Genomic DNA, 16,374 nt, shown 5'->3' on the forward strand with positions numbered 1-16,374 from the left:
ACGAGACCAAGACACAACCGACCACTTGCCGCGTTGAACAAACATTGAAGGGCGCCAAATGACCACCGCAGTCGGCGCGCCCTAAAACACCAATCAACAACAACAAAACAGTGAGCTTGTAAAGGTACCCGCGCAAACCCTCTACGAGCATCGAATGTCTGTCCACCTCAGTCCACCCACCGGCCTCAGTCCACCCACCAAACTCGGTTCACCCACCAACCTCGGTCCACCCACCGACCTCAGTCCACCCACTGTCCTCAGTCCATCCAACGACCTCGGCCCACCCACCGACCTCGGTCCACCCACCGGCCTCAGTCCATCCATCGGCCTCAGTTCACCCACCGACCTCGGTCCACCCACCGGCCCCGTCCACCCACCGGCCCCATTCTACCCACCGGCCGGTGTCATCGCCCCCCCCCCCTCCCCCCACGCCTCAGCCGGCAGCCAACTCTCACGTTGTGCCTCCAGGTGATGTTGGTCACGGGCGGGTTGGCGCTGATGTTGCAGCGCATGTGGACGGTGCTGCCGGCCGAGTTGTTGTCCCTCGGCCAGTAGTTCAGCGTAACGATCGGCGCGTCTGGCGCAGCGTTAACAGACCAATGCGGTGCGGACTGGCCACCGTGGTATGTTTGAGGCGTTGGGAAGCGGCACGAATGACAACAAGACATCGTGAAACAGGTAAGGCTTTGGTGAATAGATCCCCACAGATGAACACAGGGGAATCGTGTTTCGTTCACGATGGGCATGGTAGCATTTTTGCACTCCGAGTGTTTTAATCAGATGCACTCGTGAATGCCCACGACAGGTACCTTTTGGCATACCGTGAAATAAAACATTTCTTGTAAAAACCAAATCCTCGCCCATGAAACACGAGCTATTAGGAACAGTCCGCGTTTAAATGCCGAATGAATAATTAAAAATCCCGATCTGAGCAATCTCAGCATTTCATCAATGCGTCCCACAAGATAATCAAATTTTAAAAGCTAACCAAACGATGGATATCTTGCTGAAAGAAATGGATCACTAGATGCTTTAGCTGTATTGCAAAATGCCATCGAACTTCACTGAAACCCACGAAAAAGCTTGACAGCAGTACTTATCAAACCTATGTCGTCTTCAGAAAAAAACTGAACGCCACAAAATTTGTTAGCCGCTTGTACACGCCTGGTTGAAAACTACTTGCAAAAATACTCGCAATTTCAATGTCGCTGCGAAGCACCAGCGGGTACGGTGTTCAGTCGCAGAAGTGCTACTCACAGTGCACAGTGATTTGCCGAACATCCTCTGCCACCCGTCTTCTAAGCTCTGGACTGAACGCGCGACACCGCAGAGGCAGCCCAGCGTCCTTGACTTGGGGAACGAAGGTCACGGTAGACGTGGTCACGTTGGGGTCGCGGCCGGTGACCTGCGTCGCCTCGGACAGGCGCAGGCCTCCCAGCCACCAGGTGAACTTTGGCTCAGGTCGTGACCCCGTGACCCGACAGGTCGCTGTGGCCCTCTCGCCGGCCGGCAGCGGAGGGTTGTCTCCGACCAGCTCTGCACTCAGGGGCGGCACTGGAACAAGACGACAGTCAGTCAGCCATTGGAAGAGGCGCGGCACAGAGCGGGCGCGGCTCGAAGTCCGGTCCTTCGCGGGAAATCTTCACAAGCTTCGCAACGCACCGTTGGTTGCGGAGTGAGCTGGACATGATCTGGACTTGGATGGAAAGGTCGAGATGAGCAAGGTTCCAAGGGCACTTATGGAAAGACACGACACGATGGGAAAATGTCGACATTTAACATTTTAAGCTTCCACCAACGCTACTTCTGCAGGCATTTCTATCGGTGACTGTAAAACAACATGTAATCATCATAATGTACTGCCTGGGCGCACCCGGAACTTGTCCGTTGAACAATGTGTCACCGATCGATAGAGGGCAGCTGGCAATCACAACAAAGAACTCAGCACGATCGCATGCAACCGCCTGTCTCTACTTCACTATCCATGAGCAGACAAGATGATGAACCACACGCTTTTCTTCACTTACATGCATCACGTCCGCTAAGCCAATAGCTGGCACAGTCTGCCAGAGCGTTCGTGACCTTTCTTTTAGGCTGTTATCCCAATTTCGTTCGAAGAAGTCAATCACGTGGCACCCAACAGCCCAATCAGTGATGTTTCCATAAAGTAAACAAAGCGCCGACCAAAATTGCAGTGCCGTCCCCAGCGTCGACGCCAGAGCAAAAACCGTAGCCGTTCGATCGCATTTCATCAGCTCTTTTTGCGGGCCGACTTTGCTTTGTTCCAGGAGGCGTTCCCTGGCCTAGATGCAAAACAGGCTGCTTGCAATTTACGGCTGGCTGCACTGCAATTACTCTCCAGAGAATAACATTTTGCCACCGACACAGCACGGGATAAACACCAAGCATACCATATAGGCAACAGCCTATATGTGAGAGCGTCTACCTATGCCTGGGCACGTGTTTGTGTGTGAATAGGTGTTTGTGTGGGGTGAGCATGTGTGCAAGCGTTATCGAAAACATTAACATGTTTTGAATTATTGGGTGGTCTGCTAAGTCATCACAACTGGCAAGAGAAATCTGAATTATTCGCATCGCTCTATGCAGCACTATTCTGTTTGCCACCGACAGCAAGCCTGCCATTTTTCGCACGGGATGTGTGAAAAGAAATCCGTCCAAGCCATATATGTTCCTTGCCTTTTAAACAGCTTTAATTAAAACGCGCCCATGCGTATTCCCCGAGGCTGTTTTGCGACAAACGACGAGCTCGTAACATTTATTTCTTGCCCTAACACTGAGTTGCGTTCCCCACGCGGCACAATTCGCCTCATCGGAGAGTCGCACCGGGCTCAGTCTCTCCACACCGGCGCGGTGGCCGACCGCGCGCGCCACTCACACGTCATGTCGACCACCGTGCTGGCCAGCCGGGGCTCGCTGGACTCGTGGAAGGTGGCCGCGCACGTGACCCGTGACCCGAGGTCAGCGCGAGTCAGTGGGCCTAGCGAGAGCACGCTGCGTGACGAGCCGTCGGCCGTCGTGTACCAGCCGCCGCCCAAGCGCGAGCCGTCCCTCCACCAGGTCACGTTAGGGGGTGGTGAGCCTGTCGGGAAGTGGCGGCACCCACCAGGTCACGTTAGGCGGAAGAGTCGGTTGGCGGCGACACCCACCAGGTCACATTAGGAGGCGGAGAGCCAGCCAGGTGACTGCAACAACCACCAGGTCACGTTAGCGGGCGGTGAGCCAGCCGGGTGACGGCGACACCCACTATGTCACGTTGGGGGGGGGGGGGGGGGGGCGGAGAGCCAGCCGAGTGGTGGCGGCACCCACCAGGTCATGTTAGGGGGCGGAGCCGGTTGGCGGCGACACCCACCAGGTCACATTAGGGGGCGGCGAGCCAGCCGGGTGGCGATGACACCCACCAGGTCACGTGAGCAGACGGAGAGCCAGCCGGGTGGCGGCGGCACACGTGTCAGCCGGCCTATTTGGGGTCTCATTCTGCGAGGATGGTGACAGACAAACCCGTCTCGCCCACTTGAATAAGTCATGCGCTGGAGGTAAAAGGAAGCGGATAACGATGGCACACTCAGGGAACAGCCGCAAGCCCACAGGGCATTGTTGAGTGAGGCGGGGAAGGCGACTGGCGACGGCGCGTCAGGCCGTGGCTCCGATAACGCACCGAGCTATGTCTGCTGCCTCAGGCGATGTGAGTGGCAAGTAGTTTTGAGTTCGCATGCGGGGTTGAGCACTGCTTTTGGGACAAGCTGCCGGCACGAAAACCATTGAGGAAGTTTTGTGGTGGTGGTAACCAGCCTTTAAGTTAACTGCGCCGTAAAAAGCGCCAGGATGTCGTGCGTTTCCATGCAATTAATCTCGTTTCCACACCACTTATTGCATCAAGTTCGCGGCGAACTTGCTGATTATGCGGCTGCACATTAGTACTCAGATGGCCGCCTAAGCCGTAAAGATGTTAGCTGTGCATTACATTAAAAGAATTGGCCTGGTATTCGCCACTCATCACTTTTCTAAGAACAGCATATCGCTTATTAGATATCACTTATTATTATATTATTATATCGCTATACTAGATATCGCATATCGCTTATTAGAACGCACAAGACAGCCTGCCGACCTAAGCGGTCAATTACACCGTACTACAGATGCTGTTTTGAGTTTATGGTCTTTAAGAGCGTGTCAACTGACCTGGATATGTGCGCTTCAAGTCGCTTATTACAAGAGCTGTCGTTGGAAACAAATGTCCAGTGAATCGGCACTGCAGGGCTTACCAGGAAACCCAGAATTGCCTTCGCATTTCATTTACCGCGGTGTTATAGTGGACCACATGCCCATATGTCTCTCCATGAAGCTGCTAGATACCGTTCACATCCTTCCATCGCGGCAGCTTCTCTAAACGTAGTACGGTTAGATCCTTGCTGACGCGTTCCAAATATAAACTAATGGATCTCGCCGGGGGCTGATACGGAATGGGGCCACGGCAGCGGCAAGCTTGGTTCGGCGACCAAGCTCCAGGTTAAGTGATGTCAGCAAGAAATCCAGCAAAAGCGGCACACATTTAAGTGCTTTCCACTTGCTTGAGAAACCATCGCCACACGCATGACAGGTGTGGCTGTCGCCCCCTAACTTCCTTCCCCTCCCTCTCTCACTCATCATTCCTGCACCCGCACTTTCCCCTTACCAACGGCCCTTAAGGTTGTGCGCAGGACGTGTTCCTCTGCACAATGCCGTCGCCACTCGGCTTAATCGACTCATCGCAGCCTAGCCTCCGCCGCCCCTGAGCCCAGCCTGCATTCACCACCAGCTCACCGTCGAAGGCGACGCACGTGACGTTCACTGTCGGGCCCTCCTGGTACGGGCCGATCCTGCCGTCCACCGTCTGCCGGCCGAGCTCGTCGAAGATGACCAGCCGGCGAGGGGGCACTGGAACGCAATCCCCAGTGGAGGTCAGGTCGCCGGCTGAAGGTTGGCGGTACAACGAATGTCAGGGGTCACAGACATTATGCTGTGCAGGTGGAATGTGTAACGGATAGAATGGATGGCGTGGAGCTGCCAGTCGACCGCATGTAATATATATATATATATATATATATATATATATATATTACATATATATATATATATATATATTTATATCTATATATTTCATGCAGTCATATATATATATATATATATATATATATATGCCTCGCTCTCCCTCCCTCCCCCTCCCTCTCTCTCTCTCTCTTTCTTTCTCTCTCTCTCTCACTCTCTCTCTTCCTCTCTCTCTCTCTCTTTTCATAGATGCCTAGGTGCTTGGACAAATAGATAGATAGATTATATAGCTATAGATAGATAGATGCCTACATAAGCGCATTAACCATGGATTTACTTCGCTCTCTTCAAAGCACACACTACTGAATTCGTCCACGTCTATGTCAGTGCGCCCCGCTCCTTATTTATCTCCATGCCCAATAAATGCCTAGGTTTCCCTTCCGTTGCAATTTTGCTTTATACCCGTCCTGCCTTGTCCTGTATTGTCACATCGCGATGCGGTCGGTCTCTTTTCATTCCACCTTCTCTTTCCTGCTAGATATTTTCCATCTCCACTTTTTACTACCCCAGCCTCCAACTCTGTCCTTTTCAGTCCACCTGCATCCCCTTCTCCTCTCTCCTCTTCCGCTTCGTGTGCTCATCTTTTCGCTTGCCGCGTTCCACTCCGCATGTCCGCCTTCATTTCAGTATCCATCTTGTTCGCCTATGGCACTGATTGTCGGTCTTTGGACCATGCATGCCAAACACGGCCGTTCAGCATATAACCATTCAGACATGGAAAAAGCCGCGGTTCACATACGACGATTCAAGCGCAGCTCAGAGGGAGGACGTTTCAAGTTTTCCTCAGCGCTTCTAGGTCACGATCTACATAAATTGCGCGGAATCTTGCCGGCATATCTTGCCAGCAAACAGCCCATGTTTGGGGGAAACGCTCCCAGATGAGCACGGCAGGCCTCGCCCATTTCGGTTATATGATGCGACGGTTTGTTCTGGCTGCGTAGCTGATTGGTGTGCGACAGATGAGCCTGTTTTCTTACGCACCATTAACTGCGGGACGATGCTGACCGTTGTCTGGACGTTGTCTGGGCACAACTAGCTGGACTTGTGATCAGGGACGGCGGTCGACCGGGACAGAGCTGTACCCTACGTCAGGCTGCTGACAAGGCGACCAACTCAATTACCCCCAATCAGAAACTTTTCATAGCGGTCTGACCTCGACCGCGCTGCTGAAACATATGCGTTTGCTGGCGATGTTATGGCTCACAATTTCAAGCTCACAATCTGGGGCAATGTCGGTGGACGGGTCGCCAGGGTAGTAAAGCATGCGGGTGGATGAGCACATTTGGAGCTGAGTAAGCTTTAGAACACACATTAAGTAAAAATGAATAGACAACGGACTAAACATTGATTTACTGTGCCAAGTAACCCATCAACAGAAAAAGAGCGGTACTGGATTAAGATATCCTGTCTCACATCGAGTTCAACTGATACATTGCAACGCAGCCATCGCAGCTAAGAGCACACCTGTGTTTATTCGATACCTCCATTTCCGAACGTGCCATTCAAAGTCTAGTGGATCATATGGCACCAAATTGATAGTCATATTGGATGCCGTTAGTCAAAAACACGGACTTCAAGCCGATCAGGCCGAAGGGCTAATGTCACTTTGTTTAATCTCCAGCCTCGTACATTGCACCAGCCACTCTATGCCAGCTAATCTACCCTCAAAGATTATTGGAAGCATGAACGCCTCGAAAAGCATTGCAAATACCACATAGGTGCACAGGTGTCTCAGCACGGACTAGATCTTAACATGGTGTTTTTTTTAAGGTTCTTACCCCAAACCCTTGAAGAGATGGATTCATGGAATTAAGGCCCTCCTTGCTGGCTACTGGACACTCACTGTGGCCTGAGCCCTGACTCCTACCATCGGGCCGTGCAGCCCCAGATCAACAGCTGACTTTGGTGGCGAGAGATTAAAGTGCTGCAACACGCCGCAATGCGCCGCACGGTTCATACTTCCCCTAGCGACCACGTGACCTTTAACACGGCCGCTGCCGCCGGGCGCGGCCCATCCCAGTCAAGGCCGATAGCGAGAGCCGAAAGCGACTCGAGTCCACCCCGCCATGGGTGAGCAGATCCGAAGACAGACCCTTTAGCCAACTCAGCTTTTGAAGCGGACGGACGTAATGCGCGACCTCAGAGAAATTCACCGGCTTCACTGTTTGTCTGCACCAGATCTGGCTAATTAATTTGCTTCTGGTGCTGCCGGCAACCGCAAAGTCAGCCAAATAACAAGCCTTGCCACTCTGCTGGTTAGAGCTTGGAGGAAATGTTGCCTAACTGTTTCTCGGCTGTGAAACTCTAATGACCTCTTCAGTGTAATAAATGGACAGCTAAAGGAGCTACCATTTCCTTCAATAAGTCTCCACCACAGAACTCCGCGGGTTGGGTAAACGCAGGTGCGAGGGGCATCCATGAGGGATCAGTGCCGGGCTCGTTTGGGTGTAAAATGTGTGGAATTACGGGCAAGGGTGCAGTTATGGGTAAGACACATACGAAATGACAGGTTTATGGTGTCAAGAGAAACCGCATGTTGATCCGGCTTGGGTGCCTTTTTAGCGTTAGTTGATTATCTATTAAATATGCACCTATGAACACAAAAGGATAAGCTGGTTATAGACTTTCGTGACACTATTCCACAATTAAAACTCAAATTCTGTAAAACTTCTAGCGGGTGAGTAACGAGTACTTACAACTGATTTGGAGTGGTATAGGCAAGGCACGTATTAAGTGCGTATCGGCACAGCATCACGGTTAGCGGGCGCATAAGGTAAAGAAAATCGTACCCATAGAGGTCTCTCCTTCCTACTGCACTTGTCATCGAAAGGACAGGTATGCATGCGCCTACACGTAGAAATACACCGAACTAGCATGTGCTGTATACTGAGACGCGACCACCATGGCATACGTATATGACCTGAGCATTTCAGAATACGCCATAAGTGAAACTGAATTCAAGCTCACGGACTTAAGGCGTGAAATTGGCATCGTTCGCAGATACTTCGATATGCGAGTTCGCTCACGGCTAATGACACCGCAAAGTTGCAAGCCAAGGCTCAAAACAAGTGAGCGGCACGTTATCTGCAGTATTTTTGCAGTCGACGGTAATGCCGTTCCGGTCTCAGAACAAGCACGATCGCAAATGGCGCGGAAAATACAAAATGAGTTTTATTTGCGATACATGGGGCCGATCCATTACTGACCAGCTGATGGTGATTACAACTACTGAAGACCGTAACGTAGCCAATTACCAAGCCGATCAATCATCAACTACGTTTTCAACCCAAGTGAGACGGTTGTGCTAGCCAATCACTCCCTAACAGCACCTGCCGAGGCAACTCCATGGGAATGCCCTCCCCAACGCACCTAAGGCGGTAAAGCGTCCTTATCATTACTACACACCTGCCGGTCACGTGACCCATTCAATCCGGTGAGGCTGACCTATCAGCTCCCAGCCGGCTCACCTCAGACGGCGAGCTTGACCCACGAGTCAGCGTCTGGCCCACCTACGGCAGTGCGGCTGACCCACCCTCCGCGGCGTTGACCCGCCAATGCCCCGTCGACCCACCTATAACGGTGAGGTTGACGCGCCAGTTCCTGGTGGGCGCGTGCAGGTAGTCCACCCTGCAGCGGTACACCCCGCCGTCTGACTTGTTCAGCGCCGAGATGCGCAGCGTGGCCGGACGGCTGTGAGGCTCGAACTCCAGCCGACTGCGGCCCAGCAGGCCGCTGTCCCAGTGCGAGCCCGCCTCGCTCCGCTCACCGCGGGCGTCGTACCTGTCCGCCGAGGAAAGGGGTCAGGTCAGGTACGCGTGCTCCGGTGCGGTAGGTACGAGAGGTCAGGTCAGACACCTGTGGGCCGAGGAAAAGGGTCAGGTCAGGTACGCGTGTTCTGGTACTGCAGGTACGGGAGGTCGGGTCAGACACCTGTGGGCCGAGCAACAGGGTCAGGTCAGGTACTCGTGCTCCGGTGAGGCAGGTACGGGAGGTCAGGTCAGATTTGCGTGCTCCGTCAGGTACGGGGGCGGCTCCGGCGGCCGTGGCTGCATCATGTCGTCGCCGATTAAAAGGGAGCCCACGGGAATGCGGTACGAGTGAAAGGGTGAGCTCGCCCAGATGACGCTGCTATTGATCTGGATTGAGATCCACGTTGAATATCTCCGTGTCTGGGGTTTTCTTTTACCGTCCCGGTGTCTCCATCACGGCGGTGGGGAGGGGAGCGGACATAACTCAGCCGGAAGAGCATTCGCCTCACAACCTTAAGACGCGGGGTTCGTGCCTGGCTCCAGGGAGGATTTTCATCGGCCCTGCGTAAATTGGTGTGAGATATTTCGACGTGAAATTGCATTAGCTACTGGATGTGTCGTTAAACCCGGACGTCAAGACGTCCTGATCAGGGCAAGGTTCGAACTAGATATGTAGCAACACCAAAATCTGCCGACGTAGATCTCCATATACATGGTAGAGCGATATTAATTCTTATCCGAACTGCTCGAACCGGACAAAGCGGTCTCAAGTTTTGAAGAAGCACCTCATATTGTATTTCATCGGACTCCATTGCAACAGCCAATGTAAAAAGTTGTTCGCGTCGAAGCCTCGCCTCACACACGTCGATAACTAATCTAGCTACTGAAGTTTCAAGGCCATTGCTGACAAGCCAACCGGCAAATTCCGAGCAAATGCGTGAGTGTCGACAATATTGTGGCACCATCGGAATAGGCTCTCCTACAGCTATCATTCTCACTTTACAAATTGTCGCAACAATTGTTTTCAACCCCAAGAGCGCAACGCACGGCCGGTGTGTAAGAAGTGAGCATTTATTAAACGTTGTGCTCGGTTCGGTTTTCCAAAAAGAAGCCTTTTCATTTGGCTGGCAAAAGACGCACATGTGTATGACGCGCGTGTGGACTTGTGCACATCTTGAGGACTAGGCGGGCTTAGCTTGAGGAAGCAATCTACGTCATGGCAGCTGATGAGTGCAAAAGAGAACCATCTATTCATTGGCTCAGATACATGCAGCACCCTTCGTTCATGCGACACACGAAAGGCAGCCCCGTATAAAAGTAACTCAGACCATCCCCGGGTAATCGAAAATGGTCGCCGACCGGGTGGGCGGTGGGCTCTCACTTTCCCAACTTATCACATTTTTCTGCGGGCAATCCCGGCCCAAAATGGCCGCCATTTCTCTGGAAGGAGGAGGCGGCGCTGGAGCTGCTTGCCACGAACTAAGCCTGCCACTTCTTCACCAGGCATGTCAGGACTGATGAGCTGGGATTATGCAGGATGAAGAAGTGGCTGGTCCCGGTGAACTGAACAGGACGACACTGATCTATATGACGGCCCCGTCATCCCTCCCGTTTTCCGAACCACTGAGGCCTACACCATGCCTCGCGCACCAAAACTGCTGCTGGCGGAAACTTGACAAAATAAACCATGACTGCCATCGTAACGGCAAATCATGCCGACGTTCCTCATCCTTACGCGGCCACAACTCACGTATAAATGGTGCTTCCGGAGCCGTAGTACCACAGGACCAGCCGCAGTTCAGCCTCCTCGTTGCTCTCTGCGATGTCGCAAGGAAGCTCTGCCAGCTGGCCCTCCACGGCCGAAACATGGCTGACTCGATCTGAGAGGACAGTCAGTGGCATGGGTATGACCACGTGTCTGAGATCGAGGGGGGGGGGCGGAGGAGCAAGGCATGTTGGGGATGGATGAAACTGAATTCGGGAGCGGAAAATCTTACCTAAAAATGGCAGCTTGAAAGAGGAAAATGCAAAAAACGTACATCCTTTAGGCTGGGCTGGGGGCAAGACGAAATTTTGTAACCACGAGATAGCACGTGTTACCACAGCCCCTCGGTGGCTACACCAGTGGCCGGAGGAACGCCGCGGCTGCATCCGTCGAGGGACAACAGCTGCCATATGCACGGTTGTAATGAGGGGAATCTCACTGCGGCAGGGCTTTACAGTATTATCTGCTAAAAGACATTTTTGAAAAAATAGCACAAGTTTCGGCCGGCTTCAGAGTTTTTAGCCATTTTCTGGGAGGTATGTCAGTATGGAATTGTCCGTAACCGGGAAGGTGGGGAAAACTGAGAAGTCGTGTACCCCCCCCCCCCCCGCCGAACTTGTCAATCTTTAACATAAGCTAGCAGTGACATGTGGAAATAACTGAGCTTCCAAGGTAGTTTCGACCCACGCCCTAACCACTTCTAAGATGTTCGAAACTCCCTGGCCATGGTCCCCAAAACACAAAAGGAAGCTTCACGAATATCAGCTGAGAGTGAGGCTGCCCTATAGAAAACCATGAGATTGTGTCTGCGCTGCTGCGCTGGAACCATGACCATTGTACTGTAGCGATTAATGCATTTACATTCACGCGTGGCAGTTCCGTGTCCAATCGAGATGAATGAGCATATGTGGGGGCTTTATGGGATAAGGAAATGAAGGTGAAGAATGAGGAACTGTGTAAAGAGACTGGGTGTCATAAAACCAGCTCATAAAGTTGTGACTTCACTGTTTTCAGTGCAGTGCAAGTGCAGGAGTCAGCCTTCGGCCATTATTCGTTCACTGACTGCACCAAATTCCCGCTACATGGGATGAAAACTCTGACAGACGATGGCTTACACCGCGTCGTGATGGCGTTACAAACCAAACGAATTAAAGCAGCCCCTACGTTAATCAAAAGGCACCCTAAAATTGGAGTAAAATCTGTCATGCAGCACTCAATATTTTCACAATGTTTAGCTTAAGAGATAGGAGATTAAACACCTTATTTGTGTAGCGGCTTACCTTTTTTTGTCCTTCCGTACAGACCTGGAATAGCATGTCATTGCATGCATGTCATTACAACCATTCCACATTTCACGTACTAATAACACTGGTGTTAATGCTACCGACTGCAAAACTGGGAACAAATAACTATACTGCCATACGAGATGGCCAGGGGGCACCAGCTGCGCAATTTCGAGGCAGAACGCTGAATGATCCAGTTACCTCACCCTGTGCATGCCTTGCACCAAACGTTAGTTGGTTGGTCCCGCGTGGCAGCACAAGGAACCCCGGAACAAAGTGCCCTCAACTGGCCCAGCTCTCTCATACATTGGGTCAATGCCAATTGTTGGCCAGGTTCAAGCCGACCGAGCAGCGGGCTTCAAAACAAAACGACGAAGCAAATCGACGACGAACACAATCGTCCTGCGCTCTTTTATTGCTTGTTGCGGGGATTACGCCGACTTAAAAATAAATGTTTAACTCAGCTTTACAGGTCCAAAGAGTCTCCATCAACCGAAATGCTGCCCCCTGTGTGTTTTTTCTTCGGCCGTACCAAAATGAGCTAAAACACCGCCATAATTGACACGGCAATATGTGGTACTGTTCTCCCACTAGACCCAGGTCAAGGATAAAGTGTTACAGAGTTCTTACAGTGTAGTGTGAGAGGAAATTCTCGAGCATATATTGAAACTGGCTGAATAAGGACAGCATGCCCAGGCTGCGTGCATATGTTATACAAAAAAGCGTTCGCGATGCACCCAATCCCGTTAGTATTCCGTTTGAATCAGCGCTCCTGACCAGCTCAACTGCATGTTATTGATAACGGTTTAACTCTTATTTCAATCAGAGCACGATGATTATATCTAATACTAACGTGCACACCACCTCTTACCTGTAACCTTTATTTAACGTCGACCAGGCGCCTATGAAAAGCTTTTTTTGTTCCCGAAAGGTATTGTGGCGTTCTCCTTAAGCTGATGGGATGCGACCGACTATTCTCAAACTTTTAATTGGCGAGAGGTTGAGCAAACTTTGCATCCGGCCGTTCTGTGAAAATTCTGATAAACGGCGTAAGAGCCAATCGTCTCGCGAGCTCCGAGGCTGGCTAAAGAAACCTGTTTCTGAGCGGGACCAACCACGGCTGACCAGCCTTTTCCGCAGTGTTTGATCACGATCAGTTCACTGCTTGCATGCAGGCAGTCATATTGATCCAATGATATCGTGAAGAACATTGGCGCCGTAATGATTTTCTGCCGTATCGCATTACATACGAAGCGGAAAGCCTTGGCTGAGTGTGTGTGTGCGGCTGAGCTATAGCTGCCTTCAAGGCTGCCCCGTGACATTGGATCCACTATGACAGCCGTAAGAACGGCAAGCCCGTGAGGGAACGCTGAAGCATTGTAACCCAGCTTGCAGGGATCAGGTGGAGCTTCGCGAGCCAAGTTCCGCGGGAGGGGTTGACGGGAGGGGCCACCTTTCTTGTACTTTTCACTTATTGTCAGATCAGACGCGCCCGCTTTGGTCAGTCATACCAGTTTTCTTGGATTCCTTTTGAGCAGCTCAGAATTCCGATGTGAGTTGCCGCTTCTGCGGGATCAATCTCATTGGACTCCCTGCTCAACGCAATGAAGGTAATATACTTAATTTGCCTGTTTTTTTCAACGTTTGCGTGTTGTTATGTTATTACACACGAGCTTGTCCAAATGTTTGTGCAGAAAATGCTGCGAAAGCTTGAAATACTTTTTTAGAGAAAAAAGTATGCAAACATGAGGCTATTAGGCAGCAAATTCAACGAAACGTAATACATTGGCTTTCATTTTCGCCCTATGGCGTTTGCCACCGTGGCTCTTTCGGAGAGCACTTCGGCTTTAGAAAATGGAGTATGACATGGTCTGCGGTGAAGCACTGGTTCAAATTTCAACCAATGCGCCTCTCAGTAACTGCCCTTGCCGCTCGCTATGCCAGTCACACCAAGGTTCATTTGTCCTGATGCCATTCACACCAGTATATATGCCACTGTTGGGTCCGCAGGTCTGCAATGTGAGCGATAAACAACTTAAAAGTTGTACATCTAACCCGTAACAGCTGGCAACGGCCTTCAGCGGATTCTGCTGCCGTTATAACGGCGGCGGTTGCGACAACTGCAGTTGTCGCGAACTCGAGACACACTCCGGGGCTTCCAAGAAAGAAAGAAGTGTAGTGCAGTTAAAAAACGTTGACAATGTAATTTGACTCGAAAACAATGCAGAATTGTACCCTTATCATATTTCGATAGTGCTGCAGCGGCACCACACATAGCTCTCATCATACCTAAGTGGTTCTGAGGTGTCACCTAGGTATGTTCGTGACACATGCCCCAAAGGCGGGATATTTCCTTTAAGCGGAAACAAATGACAAAAAATAGCTTTAGAATGGGTCCAAAGTGGATTGCTCCTAGCATTTGCTGTTATGTTGTTTCAAGTTAGCGAGGCTGGATCCTTCACCTCAATAGTAAAAGAAGCTCGTCAAGCAAGTTGTTCAGCATAAGTTGCTATGAATATGTTGAGCCTCTCCGGTTCCACGAAAGTACGTGTGAGTCATTTTGTAGAGTTATTCGTGGATCAGAGTTATTTTATCTGAGTTAATGTCCTCTTTAGGTATCTTAAGAATAATTTAGTGATGGGTTGCGTCCATTGATTTTTATAGGTTCAATCGGTGTGAGACCACTTTAATCTCCTCTGGCTGTAATCCGTGTTGTGGTGAGCATTCATCATCCGATTTAACTTGATCCGGATGTAAGTCCACAGCTTGCAGGTTTATCTCATCCGCGCTGTGCTGTATCACTATGCTGACGTGCCCACAACTGATATACTTCGTCATTGCATGTAACTCTTTATTACGTCACTGCAGAAAGTTTAATTTCACGTGGACATGCGACAACTTTATGCCAGTTCGTTAGCGCTCTGCTTCATGCAACTCTAGCGCAGAAAGTTCGCATTCACGACAGCCACTCATTTTATGGAGTGTTTGCGTAGCCGACAAACATTCAACACGTCGATGCAGCCCCACGACGGAGGCCCGCGACGCGCGTGGAGGCGCAACAGCCAGCGCGCGCGCTCCGTCGCCGCTCGGGGGCGCCGTGGCGGGTCCGAGGCGTCCACCTCCGGGCGGACGTCAGCTGCGGGCCCGCCGGCTGCTCGCCCATCTGCCCCACGCCCGGCTGGCGCCGCCCAGTCGACCCCGACTGGGGCGTTACGTCGGCGGCGCCCGTAAAACGGCCCGTTTGAGAGGGCGCCGCGGCGCACCGGCCCCTCCCGCCGGACTGTAGAGGCGGCGCGCGCGACGCCGCGGGCCCATTACGAAAAGTGCCGCTCGGGTCCGTCGTTATCGTTGTTCGACCTCGTTACGCTTGCCGAGTGCGGCTGATTTGTTAGGTGGGCCTCGACGGAGCTCCGGCCGGGTCCCGGGCGCTGGTCTGGCCAGGAAGGTGTCGACGAAGGAAACGGCGGCGGCGGAACGTCATGTTCTCGTCAACGTGCTGTTTCAATTGAAATGGACCGTCAAGGCTAATGCTTGAGCTTAGAGAATCACCAACGTTGCGGACTAGTTAGCTTCTTTGACAACATTGAGATAAAGATTCTGCCCATCTCATAATAAAGTTTTAACAGCATGCGCTGTGCATTGCGCAAACCTCCTTCCAATTCTCCTCCAGGTTTTCCCTGCCTTTGTACGCGAGCCAGCCCACATTCACAAAGAAACCAGAGCTGTAAATAGGATTTTTCACACACGAATCGCTCAGTCACCTTCGTAAGCTGAAAGAAATTATGTCTACTTCGGCTGTTGGATCATAACCCATCCACGTTTTGGCAACTCATTATTTCATTGCGCTATCGAGTCACGGGCATGCACCTTTTTTGTAAAGGCCTATGGGTAACCATACTGTTTGGCTTGTTTTTATGCAATACACTAACTGGTCTGACTACGTTCCAGCCATGGTCGAGCTTCACATGCGAATTCGTATCACGTACCGAACAAAAGTGCTTCACGTAAATTTATAACAGTCTAACCCATATGATCTTTGTCACCATATGATCTTTGTCTGCGACAAATCGGTCAGGAAACCTATCGCATTCTCAAAGTTAAGGACTGGTGACCATATTATTATAGCTGACGTTAGGTCAAGCGAATTAATACAGGAGTTATTCGTACGACGAGCTTGACTTGGTGAGTGATAGATGGACGGTGACAAGCTGACCTGATCTTGACCCGACTTGCTCTTGAACTTGACTTTTTGCGAGTCGGTCATATTGATATCAGGTGTTCTTTGATGTCAACATCACTGTTCCTGACGATGAAAAGAGAGAGAGAGAGAGAGAGAGAGAGAGAGAGAGAGAGAGAGAGAGAGAGAGAGAGAGAGAGAGAAAGAGAGCGAGAGAGATAGAGAGGAGAGGAAGAAGAGAGAAGAGAGAAGAGAGAGCGAGAGAGATAGAGAGGAGAGAGAGAGAGAGTATAG

At 51.3% G+C, this 16,374-nt stretch overlaps 1 protein-coding gene across 1 annotated transcript in view; it reads right to left on the reverse strand.

Annotated features, from left to right (window-relative positions):
* LOC119100839 (nephrin-like) overlaps window positions 1-16,374 on the reverse strand; it is a 56,839-nt gene that overhangs the window by 29,180 nt on the left and 11,285 nt on the right. The window contains exons 2-7 of the mRNA XM_037224003.1: window positions 10,606-10,735; window positions 8,678-8,886; window positions 4,822-4,935; window positions 2,897-3,100; window positions 1,258-1,554; window positions 456-577 (exon numbers count right to left, since the gene is read on the reverse strand). Coding sequence (XP_037079898.1) covers window positions 456-577; window positions 1,258-1,554; window positions 2,897-3,100; window positions 4,822-4,935; window positions 8,678-8,886; window positions 10,606-10,735 — 1,076 coding nt within the window. The remainder of the gene's footprint in view (window positions 1-455; window positions 578-1,257; window positions 1,555-2,896; window positions 3,101-4,821; window positions 4,936-8,677; window positions 8,887-10,605; window positions 10,736-16,374) is intronic.

This window comes from Pollicipes pollicipes, unplaced genomic scaffold (assembly GCF_011947565.3).
Source record: "Pollicipes pollicipes isolate AB1234 unplaced genomic scaffold, Ppol_2.1 Scaffold_2555;HRSCAF=2994_pilon_pilon_pilon, whole genome shotgun sequence".
In the NCBI taxonomy this organism is placed as follows: Eukaryota; Metazoa; Arthropoda; class Thecostraca; order Pollicipedomorpha; family Pollicipedidae; genus Pollicipes; species Pollicipes pollicipes.